This window comes from Notamacropus eugenii, chromosome 5, assembly GCF_028372415.1.
Source record: "Notamacropus eugenii isolate mMacEug1 chromosome 5, mMacEug1.pri_v2, whole genome shotgun sequence".
Lineage (NCBI taxonomy): Eukaryota > Metazoa > Chordata > Mammalia > Diprotodontia > Macropodidae > Notamacropus > Notamacropus eugenii.
The window spans coordinates 339,802,375-339,820,633 of NC_092876.1; the positions used below are offsets into that span (position 1 = coordinate 339,802,375).

The window sequence follows — 18,259 nt, forward strand, 5'->3', positions numbered from 1 at the left end:
TAATCCGCATACCTGCTTTTATAAGTATACCACTACCCTAGAGTATATTAGCCATATTTACTAGACCAGGGTAAGTAATCCTTTGGACATATTTTCTTGTAATGTTTCCACCCCTGCTCCCATTGGTTCATAATTCTTGCTTTAGCAACAGTTTTCATTTGTAAAATTCTGAGACTATTCATATGTCAAAAGCTAGGTTTATCCAAAAAAAATAAATCTAGAGTAGCAGTCTCAACTTTGAACAAATGTCTTAAATTTTAAGAAAAAACTTTTACTCTGATATGACAACCTTTCATTGGAACTGTTGGCAAAATCACTCATTTTCTATTTGGTTTTTCCCATCAATCTCAGAACATGGCACAGCATCTCATAGGGTAGCATTTAAATTCAGAACCTATATTTACTAAGAATAAATACTGAAGAAACAACTGGCTTCTAGATGCTAGCTATGCTATGATGCTATGTATTGCTACATAGTATGCCCAATAGACTGGATTGTGTCCTAGATTTCAGCATTATTTATGTGTTAGCACTTATCCCTGGAGAAGTAATCCTTCCCCTTCAGTTTTCTGTCATAGCTGACTCAACGGTGACCTTCCTGAGTATCCTTTACAGTATACTGATTCAGCTGTATTACAAATGAAATAATATTTATAAACCACTTAAACAGTGCCTGATTCATAATAGGCACTTAATAAATGCTGGTTCCTTTCCCCTGTATCTCCTCACAGCATCTCCTTTGGGCTAAGCTAAAAGAGAGAGGAGTAAAAAAGTACTGTAATGGAAAGTCAAGGAAGAGGTTCATCACTGCCCCTCCCCTGGGCAAAGAGGATGTTCTGATAGATCAGTGATTTTATCAAGGTGGATATTAATTAGGTCTTATCAGGGTAGATGGCAACCCCAAGCCCCATTCCAGTCTACATCCTTTTGTAAATTATCCAGAGTCCACTCCAACTTGTTGGACGTCATCTTCTGACTCTTGAAGTTTTCTCCATACCAGTGAATACTTAAACCATCTGCTAGTCTTCTCTCTCACCATATGACCCACCCACCTTTTCTGGTCACATGTTGCCTTGGTGTGTTGCCTTTCATGCCACTTCTTGCATAAAAATCATTGATTGATAATGTACTACAGTCTGCTTAAACCAAACATGTCTCTTCATTTTCCTTTCTCATCCCCATCTTAAGATTTCTCAGATCATAGTATTCATATATTCAGTCATGCAACTTCATCAAAAGAATATTGGTCTTTAAAAAAAAAAAAGCTGGTTTTGTGTGAGGGATGAGCTTGGGATCAATGAAAACATTGTGATTTTCCAGATGCTATCTAGCCAACTCTCTTCCCTCTCCTATTCAGTTTTAAAACAAGCATTGTAATGCTTGTCCAAGTCTGAAGAACTAATGAAGTATTTCATTTCATTGGGCTGCCTTTCCAACTGCTTGTGATTGTATCTTGGTAATACTAAAGGATATCACCTTTTTCGTATACAAATGGTACGCTAATAATAACTGATTTAGTGACAGGACCCTAGAGTATACTATTAAAATATACAAAATATAATTACAATAAAATTTAATTATAATACATAATTATAAGCTTCATTTCCAGAATGTCAATAAAGAAAAGCAGCATATTGTAGATATCAAATAATTGTGAGATAGGATGAAACTATTTCTCAGGTACAAGAATTATAATCCCTCTAAAACAGAAGTTCCTAACCTGAGATCTATGAACTTAAAAAAAAAAGTTGATAACTTTATTTCAATATAATTGATTTCTTTTGTGATCTTATGTTTTTTATTTTACTCATTTAAATACATTATTCTGAAAAGAGGTCCACAGACTTCCAGACAGTCAAAAGGATCCATAACACAAAAAAAGGTTAAGAATTCCTGTTCAAGAGAACATTATGAAATACAAAATGGGTAATTTTGATTACATTAAATTGAAAAGATTTTGTACAAAGCCAATGCAACCAAGATTAGGAAGGAAACAGAAAACTGGGAAAGAATTTTTATAACCAGTATCTCTGATAAAGGCCTCATTTCTAAAATATATAGACAACTGAGTCAAATTTAGAGTAATACAAGTCATTCCCCAGTTGATAAATGGTCAAAGGATATAAACAGGCATATCAAAGTGATGAGGTTTAGGGTGATGGGGAACCCCAAAATACCGACGGTCCGGGTCGTGCTCGAATGAATTCGACTCAAGCCTTCTTAAAGCCAAAGAAAACAAAGTTTATTAAGGATTCACCAAATTGGGTTGCCTCTTAAGGAGCCTAAGCATTTGTAACGCTTGCATTCACAAGCGGGCCAGACACAATCCCTGCTAGACAGAGTCTGAGCTGGATTGCATCTGAGCACCTTCATGATGGAGGCAAGGTGGGACTTAAATACAGAAAAGAGTATAGGAGGGATGGGGGGGAGATGGGGGGATGGGGGGAGGTGGTCTGGTAGTCCAGGGTGATGGGAGGAGGGGTTTAGGAAGGGTCTTGAGGAGAAGTCCAAGGAGGGTCAAAGACTGGAAACACCTGCAGGCTATCAGGAGATAGACAATGGAGGGTTTGGGTGGGAAGCAGGTAGGGCAATTGAGGGATAACAGACAATGATCACAGATTTGTATATGAAAGGCTAAATTCTGTGAGGAGATACAGGAAGAGATCAATTTGAGTATGAAAAACCAGGTTAAGTGAGGAAATTCCAGGGGAGCTCAAGGAAGTTCCCAGAGTCTGAACCTCATCAAAAGGATATGAACAGAGGAAGAAATTAAAGATATCTATAATCATAGGAAAAAGTGCTCTAAATCACTATTGATTAGAGAGATGCCAATCAAAACAACTCTAGGTACCACCACACCTGTCAGATTGGCTAACATGACAAAACAGGAAAACTATAAATGCTGGAGATGTGGGAAAATTGGAATACTAATGCACTGTTGGTAGAATTGTGAACTGATCCAACGATTTTGGAGAGCAATTTGGAACTATACCCGAAGGGCTATAAAAATGTGCATATCCTTTGACCCAGCAATACCACTTCTAGGGCTGTATCCCAAAGAGATCATACAAAAGGAAAATAACCTACATGTACAAAAACATTTATAGCAGCTCTTTATGTAGTGGCAAAGAATTGGACATTGAGGGGATACCCATCAATTGGGGAATGACTGAACAAGTTGTGGTGTATGAATGTAATGGATATATTGTGCTATAAGAAAAGATGAGCAGGCAGAATTCAGAAAAACCTGGAAAGACATATATATGCTGAGTGAGGGGAGCAGAACTAGGAGAACGTTGTACACAGTTACAGTCACATTGTGTGATCATGACTAACTTTGAGCTCCTTTAAGCAATGCAAGGTTCTAAGACAACTCCAAAAGGCTCATGATGAAAAATGCTATCCGAGTCTGAATGCAGATCAAAGCATGTTACTCACTCTCTCTTTTTTGTTTTGTTTTGTATCTTCTTTCTCACGATTCATTCCATTGTTTATAATTCTTCTTTACAACATGACTAATGTGAAAATGTTTAATATGAATGTACATGTAGAGCCTTTATCGGATTGCATGCAGTCTTGGAGAGGGGGAGAAAACTTTAAACTCAAAAGCTTGTGGAACTGAAACTAAAAATAAATTTTAAAAAGTGTTCTATTCAAGAATGTGATGTCATTCCCATACCATTTGATTGAAACAGGTGAGAATATTTGTGATCACCTTTCTTTAGTCTAAGCTAGCCTCCAGAATCTAACTACCTATTTTTATCTTCCTTTTAATAGACCATAGCCAAAACCCTCAAGATTGTATGTGAAGTTTTATCATCTGAACATGATGGCGGACCTCCCCGAATCCCTTTTAGCACTTTTCAGTTTCTTTACACATATATTGCTGAAGTGGATGGGGAGATTTCAGCATCCCACGTCAGTCGAATGCTGAACTACATAGAACAGGAAGTGTAAGTAAATTTTCATAAGCTGAGTGGAAGAATAATGGAAGAGTGATTGTAGCAAGACTTTGATTCATGATAGAACATAGTAAATTACAGTGTTGCTATAAAAATAGGGGATATCTTGGAGAACAAAGAAATAGGAAGAGTAAGATGTGGCAAAGGAAAAACAGGAAGTGGGAGAAATAAAAGGTGCTAAAGGATTAGAAATAAGAAAGCTAGAGGAGTCATGTTGAAATGAGGAAGTATTTGATATATGCTGTGCTTCTTGATGACATAATGAGTCTATTAAATGAATTAACTAAGAATGTATTTTTGGCCCAAACAGAATCGGTCCCGACGGTTTAATCAAGGTGAATGACTTTACCCAAAATCCCAGGGTACGGCTGGAATAAAAATGCACTCCAGCAATTTTAAAGGAAGGAAGATACAGAGATAATTGTGCTTCAGAATGACTGCACCCCATACAACATCCAATGTCAATTTTCTTGTACAACTGGTACACTAATAAACAATTAGGCAAACATAATAGGTACAAATTTGTGTTTGTATGTGTACGTTTAAGAAGTTCTCAGACACTAATATTGATGTGAGACCAGTGTTCTCTCCTTGCTTTGACCCAGGTATACAAATAGATAATGAAGCCAAGATTGGAAAAATACCATGAGACAAGTAAAAATGTTAGATTTCAAAGAGGGAATGTTTGTTTAACAATGTTAATGATATGCATAATTTTTATTAAGTTGTATCAGCATGACATAAATGACAAGTGTTTGTTTTTCACATTCAAACACAATTTTTAACTTATCCTCTCATTTTATAACTTCTGCACTATCTATGTTGGCAATTTTATTAACTCATACATCTTGTAGAAAAGCTGGAGGAACATGAGCTAGATGATAATATAATTGGATGGATTCAGAACTGGTTGAATGTCATCTTGGCAGGAGGTCCACGGTAGAATTCCACAGGGGGCCTGTGTTTGGCCCTTTACTGTTTAACATTTTTATCTTAATGATTTGAAAAAAGGCAAAGATGGCATATTTGTCAAATCTACAGATGATAAAAAGCTGAGAGAGGAATAGCTAGGACACTGGATGACAGTCAGGGTCCAAATCTTTAGAGTCTAAAGCACTGGGCTGAATCTAATAAGCTGGAATTTAATAGGGATATATATCAACTTTTACTCTTGGTCACAAGACAGGAAGGTATGATTAGATAGCAGTTTGTCTGGAAAAAAAAATTTGAGGTTTTCAGTGGCCTGAAAAGTCAACAGTGTGACAGCAGGCTGCCCAAAAGAGTGAATGAGATTTTTTAAGCTGCACTAAGAAGCACAGATCAACACCTCCTACCATGTGCCAAGATAGCCAAATGGATGTATGATCTAGATATAAAAAGTCATATCATAGACAAATTAGAGGAACAAGAAATTACCTTGCAGATCTATGAATGGGAAAGAGTTTCTAACCAAAAAAGAGAAGATATAATGGAAAATTCTGATTACATAAAAAGTTTTTACTTTAATAAAAAATTAGGCTCAATGCTGCTAAGATCAGAAGGAAAACATCTAGGAAAAATCTTGGCAGCAAGTTTGTTAAAGTCCTCATTTCCAAGATTATAAGAAACTGATGAAAATTTGTAAGAATTAGAAACAATTCCTCCAATAGATAAAGGGTCAAAGGATATGAACTGGCAATTTTCTAAGAAATTCAAGCTATCTATAGCTATATAAAAAAAATTTCCAAATCACTAATAATTGGAGAAATGTAAATTAAGGTAACTGATGTTCCACCTCACACCCACAGATAGGTAATACTAGCAAAAATGAGGAGTGTTGCAGCAGCTTTGGGAAAACAAGCATCTTGATCCACTGCTTGGGTAGCTGTAAATCTATTCTAGAAAGCAATTTGGAACAAAGCCCCAAAAGCCATATATATCCTTTGACCTGGGGAAACCATATTTAATTATTTGAAAAGAAGAGTTCAGAGACTAGAGCTGGATGTGTACATTTGGGAGTCAGCTGCATAGACATCACAGCTGCATTCACTGGAGCTCAGATCTCAGGGCAGTCTCCTAAGAGAGTCTAGGAGGGGGCATGGATAATGAACTTAAAAGGGGTCAGTCCTACAAGTAGAACAAGAAAGCAGAGTCCTTCAAACCCAGTGAAGAAAGGGTAGCCAGAAGGAGGACTTTCTCAGCAGTTTCAAACACCACAGACATAAAGTCTTAAAAATTGAGAAAAAAAATAAGAATTTAAATTTATTTTACAGTTTTCATTCTCTGCGATTTATCCAAGTACTAATGAATGGTGTGACTGGAAAAAATCACTCAATCTCTCCCCATCTGGATGATCTCCTCTGGGAAATGGAGTCAATACTCACACATACTAAAAGCTAAATTTAAAAAGTGGTTTAAGCTTTGCAAAACACTTTACAAATCTTATTTCACTCGACCCTCACAACCACCCCGTAGGGTAGGTGGTATTAGTGCTCCCCCACCCATCTGACAGAGAAATAAAATGAGGCAGACAGAGGTTAAGTGACTTTCCCAAGGTCACAACGCTAATCGTGTCTGAGGCAGGACTTGAACTCAGGTCTTAGTGACTCCTAGTCCAGAACTGTATCCACTGCTGCCCAAGAGGAGCACGGGAGCTGTAGTGGAAAGGCGGCTGGTCTCCAAGCCAGAAAATCCTGGGTTCAAGTCGAGAGGGGAACGTGAGCAACACGGCACGAAGCCAGGAAGGTTGGGGCGGGGTTGGAAAGCAGCGAGCCCTGAACGCCGGCTCTGGAGAATCACGTGCTGTGGCTACGTCATTTCCTCTGATACCCGGGCTAAAGGGCCCTGTTTTATTCAGAGATCGGGGGCTGGAATGAAGACATCTTGGATTTCATCGAGTCCGGTCCTCTTATTCTGCAGAAAAGGAAACTGAGACCCGGAGAGGGAAAAGTTCATAAAAGCTGGATTCGAATCCAGGTCCCCAATGGCCGCCTCCCGCGGCAGAGTTTCCTTCCTTCGGTCACTGCGATCCCATTCTACCCAATCCGCTTCTGAGAAAACCTCATTCAAAACCCACGGACTCCCCACTTCACTCAGCTCCTGGCGGAAGTCACTTCCAAGGCGAAGGCTAACGGGGCGTCGACCCCAGATCTACGCCTGCGCAGAAGTCGCAGGGGCGGGGCGAAGAGACCCGATTGGTCAATCGCAGAAAATCGAAGCGCCGCGATCCGCGGGAACCAAACCGGAAGCGGAAGCCCCCGGAGCGAAGGAAGGCGTCCCGAGAGGCTCACAGTTCCGATGGCTGTTAATTCGATTAACCGTCCGGCTTCGGGCCGGAGGGTAGATGGGCAGCTCAGGACCCGAGAGATGGTGAGGTCCGGACCTCGGGCGGCTCAGGTGAGGGGCTGGGGCTGGGCCGGAGTCCGTCCGAGCTCCTTGAGGGCAGGGATCTGACCCTCACCCGGGAGAGCCGGGCTCCAGCCTGGACAGTGACCGTGAGGAGGGATCGGTGTGCTTGGGGGCCGCAGAAGGAACGGTGGCCACGTGGCCCTTGGTATCTCAGAGCGAGCGCTTCTTCCCCCGGCCCCCGTGTCGTGGCTTGGAAAGGTGCTGGGGTTGAAGAACCCCCCACCCAGGCTGTTTCTTTTTTAAAAGATAATACTTTAACATTTATTTTTAAAATATTTTGAGTTCCAGGTCTCCCTCCAACTCCTCCCACACTCACTGAGAAAGAAAGCTCTAGGATCCCAGTTACACACGTCTCTCCTATTTTCAGTCTCCTTCTGTACTGGCCCAGACTCCCCTCATCCTCAAAAAATCGCACTTATTTCATCCATCCCTGTCATGGTCCATAGTCCATAGTCTGCCCTTGTGAGTAAACCCCTTAAAAAAATGTGTGTGTGTGTGTGTACATACATGTATGTATGTGTGCACATTTCAGTAGTCAAATCTACTTGCATATATGTGTATGTATATATATATATACATACACATACATACGTACTTATGTACACATATAAATGGATACACACACATGTGAATAAGTAGATTTAACTACTGTAATATGTGTATACACACTTATATACACATATAAGTGGATATACACACACACTCACGGTTGTGTGTATATATACAGATATAGATAGATGTGACTATAGAAATACCCTGCTCATGGATCTCCCTCAGTCAAGTTTCTCTCCACTCAATTCCATCCTTCACTCATGCACCAAAGTGATCTCCCTAAAGTGCAGCTCTAAGTCTGTTGATCTCTCTCTCTCTCTCTCTCTCTCTCTCTCTCTCTCCCTCCCTCCCTCCCTCCCTCCCCCTCTCCCTCCCCTCCCCCCCCTCTCCCTCCCTCTCCCTCCCTCTCCCTCTCCACCCTCCACCCTCCACCACACACAAAGGCACACTCTCAAACTTCAGTGGTTCCCAATGACCTCAATCACTCTTCAGTATATACTTCACCTTCCTTTTTTCTCACTCTTTTCTTAACTCTGAAGTCTGCCTTCCAACTTTATCATTCACCTAAAACTGTCCATGTTTAATTGGCAAATCTAACAACCTCTTATTGATCTTCATCTTTCACTACTCTCTCCCTCTCCATCTGACTTACTCCTCAACCTGCTTTGCTGAATCTTTATCCAGGTCCCACTAGCTAACTTTGGTTGTCTCTCAGGGCTCTGACCTGAGGCTTCTTCTCCTTTTATACTATTTTACCTGGTGATATCATCAGTTCACATGGATTCAGTTATCATTTCTGTGCTGTTGATTTTTAGATCTACTTATCCAACCCTAACCTCTCTCTCTGCTGACTTCCAGTCTCATATCTCCAGCAGCCTATGGGACATCTCAAACTGATGTCCTGTTGACATCTTAAGCTCAACATATCCAAAAAGGAATTCATTATATTCTCCCCCAAACTCTTCCCCTCTTCCAAATTTCTTTTTTACTGTTGAAGGTACTATCCTCATCCCAGTCACCTCCCTAAGTACCTAGAAGCAATTTTCTATTTCTCACTCTCACCCCCACCCCCAATATCCAATCTGTTGCCCAGGCTTGTTGCTCTTATTTTTGTGACATCTCTAGAATATGTTCCCTTTACTCTTCTGACACTGCCACCATCCTAGTGCAGATCCTGATTACTTCACACCTGAACTATGGAAATAGCCTGCTGGTTACTCTCCCTCCCTTAAGTCTCTCCTCACTCCAGTTCATCCTCCACAAATCTGCCAAAGTGATCTTTCTAAAGCAGAGATCTGACCATGTTATCACACACACTGAATGGGCCTTACTTCAGTCAGAGTGAGAACTCAGATAGAACTTAGCTTAAAAAGGCCAAGGTCTCCCACTGTATTGTGGGCCATCTCCAGTTGTCCTGATTTATATCTGGCCACTGAACCCAGATGACTACAGAGGAGAAAGTAAGCCTGGTGACTTTGCACAGCCCTCCCTCACTCAAGTCCGATTCACTTGCAAGTCATGGCATTATCTCCCTGATGTCATGGTCATCTTCAAGAAGGAAGGACTACCCCCCACCACATACACACACACACACTCTCACACACACACATACACACTCCAGTGGTTCCCTTTCATCTCAAGGATCAAATATAAAATCTGCTGCCATTTAGAGCTTTACATAACCTTTCCCCCTTATCCACTTTTCTAGTCTTCTTACACCTCACACACCATTACCACCCTTTACTCTGCAATCCAGTGATATTAACCTCCTTTTGGATCCTAGTACAGGACCACTATGGGCATTTTCACTGGCTGTCCGCCACATGTAGAATGCTCTCCCCCCTCATCACCTCGTGGCTTCCCTGGCTTTAAGTTCCAGGTAAAAGTCCTACCTTCTACAGACACCGTTTCCCAATCTTTCTTTATTCTAGACTTTTCCCTGTCTTGTTTATTTCCAGTTTATCCCCAGCACTTATTTAGCACCATGCCTGGCATATAGGAAGCACTCAAATGCTTATTGATTTGACTTGTTGATTTGTTCCTTGGTTAGGTTTAGGAGAAGGAAGAGACAGACATTATGAAACACTCATCCAAGGAGTTTGAGTATTAAAGAAAGAGAGAAAGCCTACTACGTGTGAGTCCTTGTGCTAAACTGCTAGGAATGCAGAGAAAGGCAAAGAATGGTCCCACAAACAACCATGCACTAACAAGTTATATATAGGATAAATTGGATATATTCTCAGAAGTAGGGGGCTAACACTGAAGGGGAATGAGAAAGACTTTTTGAAGAAAAAGATTTTAATTGAGATATAAAGGGAATTGGAGTCCAGAGGCAGTAACAAGGAGGGAGAACATTCCAGGCATGGACGACAGTCAGTGAAAAGGCACAGAGCAGAGTGTTTTACTCCATCTCTCAGCTCCAGGCATTTTCTCTGGAACCTTATTTCAGCTGGTGGGGATTCGGAAAGGCCCCATACTTTTTCCCCCACAATCCTCATCCTCTGCAAACTTTCTATTGCATTGGACACATAGTTACCCATGCTTGAAATTTTATTCCCTTACTTTCAGTGATTCTTTTCATGGGTCTGATTTTTTTTTAGATGATTCTCCTAGTTCTCAGCATCTTAGTGAAGACTATTCCCCAAAGCTTGGTGAATTCTCAACTTCCCTTCCTTAGAGAGTTCATCTCTTTATTCCTAAGTTATAAATAACTTCAGTGGTCATCATTTTATTATTGATTCCCAAATCTTCATCTCCAGCTCTGACTTCCCATATGCATTTAACTCCTATAACTTCAGCGGCCTACAGAACATCTCCAGTTGCCTTGCCTTGTTTTTTTTACCACTCAAACTCAATTTAAGAATAAAGTTTCCTTCTATTAAAAATGGTTCTCCTTACCAATGGACTCATTTCTGTCAATGGCACTACCATTCTCCATGTCTTTGGTTTCTCCCAATTTTCCAACTTCCAGTTAGTCTTTTACTATGTTTTATTATTTTCTGGAGTTTGTTTCTTCCTTTCCATTTTCATTGCCACCAGCTTCATCATATACTTTTTTAATTGATCTCTGCCTCTGACCTTTCCCCACTCTAGTCCATTTTACTTAATATTACCAGATTGGACCTCTTAAAATTATATTTTCATAACATCATTGCTTCCTGGTCAGGAACATACAGTGGCTCCCCAGTGTGTCAAATACAAATCAATCAGTCAGTCACAGAGGGTCCTCAAACAACTGGTCCTCCTTTATATGTCAGACATAGCTTAGCTCTCACCGTTTCTCAGAAAGGTCTTTCAATTACATTTAAACTAGTTTTCTTATCTTCTAAACTAGCCCTACATTTTGCTAATGCTGTTTTCAATTCTTCCCACTTGAAATTCCCCCTTCCTCTTCATTTGTCTAAATGCTACAAATTTTTTTCCAGGACACGCTCAAAAATACCTCTTTTGTGAAGAGTTTTTCCAAAATATCTTCACCCTACAATTTTCTTTCACTTAATTTCCTCATCAGTTATGTATAATCTGTTCTATACTATCTTACTCTCATTTGTATGAGATCCACCATATCTGATTTAAAAAAAAACAATTTGTATTTAGGTAGCTGTTGACCTGTTTGTGGTAGTCATTCTGGGAACCTCTCTACTTTTTCCATCAAAATGACTTTTTTTTCCCCCACTTGGAATTATGCCCCCAAAGCTATTAAACTGTACATACCATTTGACCCAGTGATAGCACTAACAAATCTGTTTCCCACAAAGATCAAAAAAGAGGAAAAGGACCTACATATACAAAAATGCTTATAGCAGATCATTTTATGGTGCAAGAGAACTAGAATCTGAAGAAGTTCCTGTCATTTGGGGAATGGCTTTAAACAAGTTATGGCATTTATAGGTTGAATGGAATATTGTTGTTTTATAAGAAATGGAGGGCATTGTTTCAGAAAAACATGGGAAGACATATGGCTGCTTCAGAGTGAAATGAACAGTCAGAAATAACAATTTTGTAAAGACAAATAACTTTGAAAGACTTGGGAACGCTAATCAATACCATGCAATGACCAACCACAGTTTCAGATTCATGTGAAATATACTGCCCTCCTGATAAAGAGGTGAAGGACTCAGTGCAGATTGAGATATTTTGAACATGTCTTTTGTGAGAATTTATTTGATTGTACGTGTTGGTATGAGGATTTTGGGGGGGTTTTCTTGTTTTCTCATGAGTGGAAGGAGATAGGGGGGAAAAGCAGATTTTCATATGGGAAATTATTTAATCTATGATCTGAATAAAATTTGCAATAGCATTGAAAACATTACTTACAAACATTTTGGAAACTACTAGTCTTGTGAAATTATCTTTAGAGCCTCAGCTCTTATACTCTAAATGGAGGCAAGTCTTTACCTTCTCTGGATGGATTTTGGGAAGAGCTGAAAGTCACTGGAAAATACTTGTAATGAATAGGATCATAGGATTGTGCCTTTGACCCGAGAGACCATTGGGTTGGACTCCCTCATTTTTCAGATGAGAAAACTGACGCTTAGAAAGATTAATTGATTTAGACAGGGACCCAGCGCTAGTAAATATCTGAGGCTGGGTTTGAACTCATGTCTGCTGATGCGGTCTAATGCCCTATGCACTGCACCAGGAGCAGTGTAGTACAATGGAAAGAGCCCTGGATTTGTAGTCAGGTAACTTAGGTTCAGACCCTAGCTCTACTTCTCACTGCCAGAGTGATCTCAGGCCGTGCACTTAAACTGTCTAATCTTGAGTTTCTTCATCTGTAAAATAAAAAAGTTGAACCATATGATTTTTAAGATCCCTTCTATCTTTCAGTCTGATCCAGTAATTAAGATGAGTGAACAATCTGGGTAATGACAAATTTTGGTTTAAAATTGAGTTGTGATTAGAAAGTAATAAGTATGACTTTCTTTTGTGGTTTCTAATTGGCTTTAAGGACATTGCTAAACTATTTTGAGTAATGGTAGTATCATTGGAATGACTAGTCTCACAAGGTGAGTACTTTCAAAGAAGTGCACTATTTGGATGTATAAATTCTGCTGTATGTAATCCTTGTCTCATTGCTGCATTGTTAATACATTAATAGTGCTTTCAGGTTGTTTTAGCTAAATTGTCAGATATTCCAAGGTCACTTCTACCTTTTATTTTCTATATTGTACCTAAACATGTATTGGGTACATAGCTTTTAAAAAAAAATTAAAAAAACTTTATTAGATTGAAATAGATGTGTTTTTGGGGAGGAATTAAGGAATTTATTGTTGATTGTACTCAGGAGATTGGGAATTTGAATCTGTGCTTTAATAAGATACTGTTCACTGGAGTATTTGTGTAGTTAATATAAAGTGGTTTGGAATAGTCTTTAATTTGAACTAGACTTAACAGCCAAAACAGCACACAGTCATCAAAGACAGTTGTATTACCTTTGAATTTGAATTTTTTTTTGAAGGATAATAATAGATACTTTCAAACGTTGTGCTCAGTATGCCTAGCAAAAGTGTTCAGTAAGGTTCCTATCCAGTATGTCCATTCACATCCAGGGACATGGCTTCCTGTTGTTCTTTAAACAAGATATTCCTTCTTGACTCTGGGCATTTTCACTGATTTTTCCCATTCCTGGAATGTTCTCCTTCCTCATTTCTGCCTTCTGACTTCCCTAGCTTTCTTCAAGTGTGAGCTGGAATCCCATAATCCCATCCCACCTTTCCCAAACCCTCTTAATTCTAGTACATCCCTTCTCTTGAGTATTTCCAATTTATCCTGTAAATAGCTTGTGTATCAGAGTTATTTTAATATTGTCTCCTCTTTTAGACTTGGAGCTCCTTAAGAGTATGGGCTTTTTTTCTACCTTTTTTTATATCCCCAGTGCTTAGCACAGTGTGGAGTGTGCAGTGGTGGTGGTAGTAATAGTATGGATTTATGTAGTGCCCACTGTGAGGTAGGCACTATACTAAATGCTTTACAAATATTATCTCATTTGAGCCTCACAGCAATCTGGGAGATAGGTGCTATTACCCCCATTTTACACATGAGGGATCTTAGGCAAATACAGGTAAAGTGTCTTGTCCAGAGTCAGAGAGCTAGTAAGAGTCTGAGACTGAATTTGAACTGTACTTCCTGACTCCAGGATCTATCCACTGGTCCACCAATTAGGCACTTAATTTTTATTGACTGATATCCCTGGATACATGGCCCATTGCAGTGGAAACTATATGTTAATGTGTGTGGGTATGTGTGTGTATATATTATTTTATATTCTCATTAACCAAAAAAAGTGTGCCATATAGTACTTCTCTATAGAAATTCTACTGTGTGATACTTCATCAAAGTGTAGAAGTTCTCAAATGGATAACAGGCTCTAATTCCTTCCAAGCTAGAAAGGAGCCTGGTGATAGACTGACTATATGTCTGTCACTCCAGGACTTTTAAGTTATGTTTGAGAGGTAACTTCAGGATGTTGGACTTTTCTGACATAGCAACTTTTCAAGTTAATCTAAATTTTAAAGGATTTACAGTCTACATGAATGGCAGAAGAACTTGCAACAAGGAAATAGATCTAGACTCTTGAAATATTGTAGCGTTTGTAAGAAGGAAGGGCTTCATAAAAACAATTAAACAAATATAATGTGTTGCAGTATCCAAAGAGATTGGCAAAGCTAGTAATTTAGAGATAAACGTTGAGGGACAAAGATGAAGACATCTTCATTTATTTTCTTTTCTCAGTTATGTGTAACAGCATGGATTGGTAGAGTATGACAGTACATCACATATTGGAAACTTGTGGTTAAAAGTTTTTTCATGCAGAAGTCTTGTTATTAATCAGATATTCTACACACAAGGAGTACTTAATATAGCATTTTGACTCAGAGTTTTGTATGTATATGAAAACTATAAACTTTAGGATGGATTTAATTCCTTTAAAAGAACAATTAATAATGCAACTAATGTGCTATAATAAAAATATTTGGACAATTACTTTAATATTCAGCAGGTATCATCATCTAGAAGACAAACTGGTTCAACTAAATTAACAGCTGGAAAGAAAAGGTAAGAGCTTGAGTAATTAAAGGACTTCAGGGTTCTCAATAGGTTACCTAGTCTTCGGCCAAAACTGTAATCAGATTCCTTTAAAAAGACAGATGACTTCCATTCATTAACAAACTCTGGGGTAATTAGGTTCCATATCCTTCCTTGTTTATATGTTTCATTGTTTCAAAGCTCTACAATTATGGCATTATTAAATGTCTTATCTAAAAACTCTTTGCTATATTGTAAATGTATTTCTTCATATCCACTCCCAAAAAAGAAACATAGCTGCTTATTATCACTTTTCATAATCACTGACAGATTGGAGTACTATTACTAAATTCCTTGTTGGCCTTCTCCTTTCCATACTATGGACCAGGTTACGTTAGTCTTTTCTTATACAACTTCTAATTGAAACCGTATTCTGAACTGGCTGAGTTTTCCTTGTCATATATCAGTTGGGGCATCAGAAATATTGTCTCTAGTAAATTTTATAAATTTAATTTTTTTTTAATTTTGTAAATTTCTTCTCTAATAAAAAGTTTGTCCATGTCCCTTCAGACATTAAAATGCCTTTACTTGCATCTTTCCAGGTTAACTTAGAGTCAAAGGGCAATCTCAAACACCCTCAGATTGCAATAAGCAGTATTGATTTTATATTCAACAAAGTACAGATTCATCATCTAAAACAGCATACAATGTCATCAAAGGCAGTAATATTGCCTTTGAATTTGCAAGGATAATAATAGGTATTTTTTAACCTAATGGTCAGTATGACTAGCAAAGATTTTCATTAAGGTTCCAATCTAGCATGCAGTATATCTAATATCCAATATATCCATTTATATCCAATGACATTGTCCTCCATGCTGTTCCTTGAACAAGACACTCTATCCCTTGACTCTGAACATTTTCACTGTCTTCCTTTGTGCCTGGAATGCTCTCCTTCCTCATTTCTGCCTCTTCTCTAGCTTCCTTCAAGTGTGAGCTAAAATTCCATAGGAAGCCTTTCCCCAATCCTCCAAAAATTTTTTTAGTTTTGAAGATTTAAAACCTTCAAAGAGATTTTAAAGATGTCTAAGTAGCAAATTGTAAAATTGAGTGAAGCATCATTCTTTAATTTTGATATTTGGGAATTTCTAAATGTATATTTAAATTACTTTTAAAAATCCCAGCATTCTTAATTCCCTTGTTTTCCAGGATTCATATGAGAAAAATAGCCCGTGCTGATGTAGATTCTGGTTACTCCCTCTATTCTACTGATTCTGATGAGCAGGTGAGAATTAAAAGAATATAATCAATATTCTGTTACAGTAGACACAAAAGCTCATTTAATCTGACCATTTGTAAATAATAATAATAGTAAACGGAAATATTTATATATGAAATATGGACAACTGGTAAACATGATTTCTCCTTTTAATTAATTTCTTGTTATTATCTTGCTTCATCCTTTGCCTTGTTTCTAGCCTACCAGACATGCTCCAAAAATAGTGAGTGTTAACAAAAGTTACTCATCAAGTACATGGCTTTTGGTGGACTTAACAATTAGAAAGCATTACAGACCAAATCCTTAATGATGTTTACCGTATCCAGCCCTCAGGGCAGTACAACAACTTGATTCTAGACAAAGCTGTTGTTCAGTCATTTTTCAGTCATGGCTGACTCTTTATGACCCCACTTGGGGTTTTCTTGGCAGAGCTACTGAAGTGGTTTGCCATTTCCTTTTCCAGCTCTTTTTAAAGATGAGGAAACTGAGACAAATAGGGTTGAGTGACGAGTAAATGTTAAGAGCCAGATTTGAATTCAGATGGTGAATCTTTCTGACTGTAAGCCCAGTGCTCTATCCTCTGTGCCACCTAGACACAGGAGACATCCTTAAGGAAGCAGAGTACATACCTTTGGATCACCTCCCCAGAATATGCAGCATTCCCAAAAGATACCACAACATACACAGAAGGGAGAATGACCACATAGCCCAGGTCATAGCAACTATTGTACCTTACCGCTTGTAGGCTCCTTCGTGACTTCTTTCCTCTCTTTCCTTGCCCTGGCATACTTGGAAGCCACACAACTGTAGGACCTGCTCTCAAATATATCAAAATTTATTTCATTGCCTATCTTTTTTTAGAGGGTGCTCTTAAGACTTCAAGAAGACAGCATAACAATACAGCTTGGTCTAGCATTGAGAACTCTCCCTGCACAGATACATCTGTTCTCTCTTCTATAGGTTTTTGTGACACTGCTCCCTCCTTCTTCTGTCTGTCTGACTGATTCTTCTTAGTCTTTGATGGTTCCATGTAGCCAGTCTGTTACCAAAAATTCTCATTTTTACCTTCATCACATCTCTAGAGTATACCCCCTTTTCTCCACTATACAACTGCAGTTTCAGTCCATGACCTCATCAACTTTCCCCTGGACTACTGTAATAACCTCCTAACTGGTCTCCCTGGACAAGTCTGTTCCCACTTAAGTCCTTGTTCCACTCAGCTACCAAAATAATTTTTCTAAAGTGTAGGTCTGAGTATGGGACTCTCCTGTACAGCGAGCTCCAGTTTCTTCCTATTACATTTAATATCAAATATAAAATCATCTGGCATTTAAAGTCCCTCCTGCTCCCTTCTCCATAACTAATAGTGCTTTCCCTTCTGAGATTACCTTCCATCTATTGTGTTTCTGTGTGTGTGTATGTATGTGTGTGTGATTCGTTTACTCTATGTACCTTGTTGTTTACATGTCCTCTTCCTCCATTAGAAAGTGTACTTTTTGAGGGCAGAGATTTGTTTTTTGCCTTCCTTTGAATCCCAGGCTATTTAGCATATGATAAGCACTTAATAAATGTTTGCTGACTCTTTGCACCCTGGTAACTCCATGGCCTTCTCCATTGTACTCACATCTTCTTAGTGTTGTGTTTATTTTCTTTAACTAGAAACTTGTATCAGCATTATTCTAAAAGATATTCTACTTACAGGTTGGAACAGTACCCCAGGGACTTGAACGTTGCACATCTTTCCTTCAGAATATTTTGCAAAATGGAGGTTCAGATTTATTTTTATAATGCTTTCTTGTTGATCATTTTTTATTGTGTAAGTTGTTTGTGTATTTTAATAACTATTTGGTTTAAATTAATCTTCAGAGGTGACCTGTGGGAATTCAGGAAAAGGATCTTCTGGGAATCTTGGATCCAGACCTTGGGAATACAAAGGAAACAAGACAAAAAAGAAAGGACAGCCCCAAAATGTCATTCCTTCATGTGTCCGTAAAGAAATTTGTAAGCACCTTTTCTTTGATTTCAATATAAAGTGTATGTACATCTGGGG

The 18,259-nt window shown here is 38.7% G+C and overlaps 2 protein-coding genes across 8 annotated transcripts in view; both read left to right on the top strand.

Annotated features, from left to right (window-relative positions):
• Positions 1–4,473, top strand: part of ROPN1 (rhophilin associated tail protein 1) — a 36,488-nt gene extending 32,015 nt beyond the window's left edge. For both annotated transcript variants that reach the window (XM_072613755.1, XM_072613754.1), the window contains exons 5-6: positions 3,778–3,953; positions 4,273–4,473. In XM_072613755.1, coding sequence (XP_072469856.1) covers positions 3,778–3,953; positions 4,273–4,339 — 243 coding nt within the window. In that variant the 3' untranslated portion in view covers positions 4,340–4,473. The remainder of the gene's footprint in view (positions 1–3,777; positions 3,954–4,272) is intronic.
• A 1,710-nt stretch (positions 4,474–6,183) lies between these two features.
• The window catches only part of CCDC14 (coiled-coil domain containing 14), a 56,311-nt gene continuing 44,235 nt past the window's right edge, over positions 6,184–18,259 (top strand). For 2 of the 6 annotated variants that reach the window (XM_072613758.1, XM_072613761.1), the window contains exons 1-5: positions 7,147–7,337; positions 14,905–14,960; positions 16,140–16,215; positions 17,911–17,977; positions 18,076–18,210. In XM_072613758.1, coding sequence (XP_072469859.1) covers positions 7,239–7,337; positions 14,905–14,960; positions 16,140–16,215; positions 17,911–17,977; positions 18,076–18,210 — 433 coding nt within the window. In that variant the 5' untranslated portion in view covers positions 7,147–7,238. Of the gene's footprint in view, positions 7,338–14,901; positions 14,961–16,139; positions 16,216–17,910; positions 17,978–18,075; positions 18,244–18,259 lie in introns of all 6 variants that reach the window. The other 4 variants (XM_072613757.1, XM_072613762.1, XM_072613756.1 and 1 more) reach the window with 4 other exon arrangements.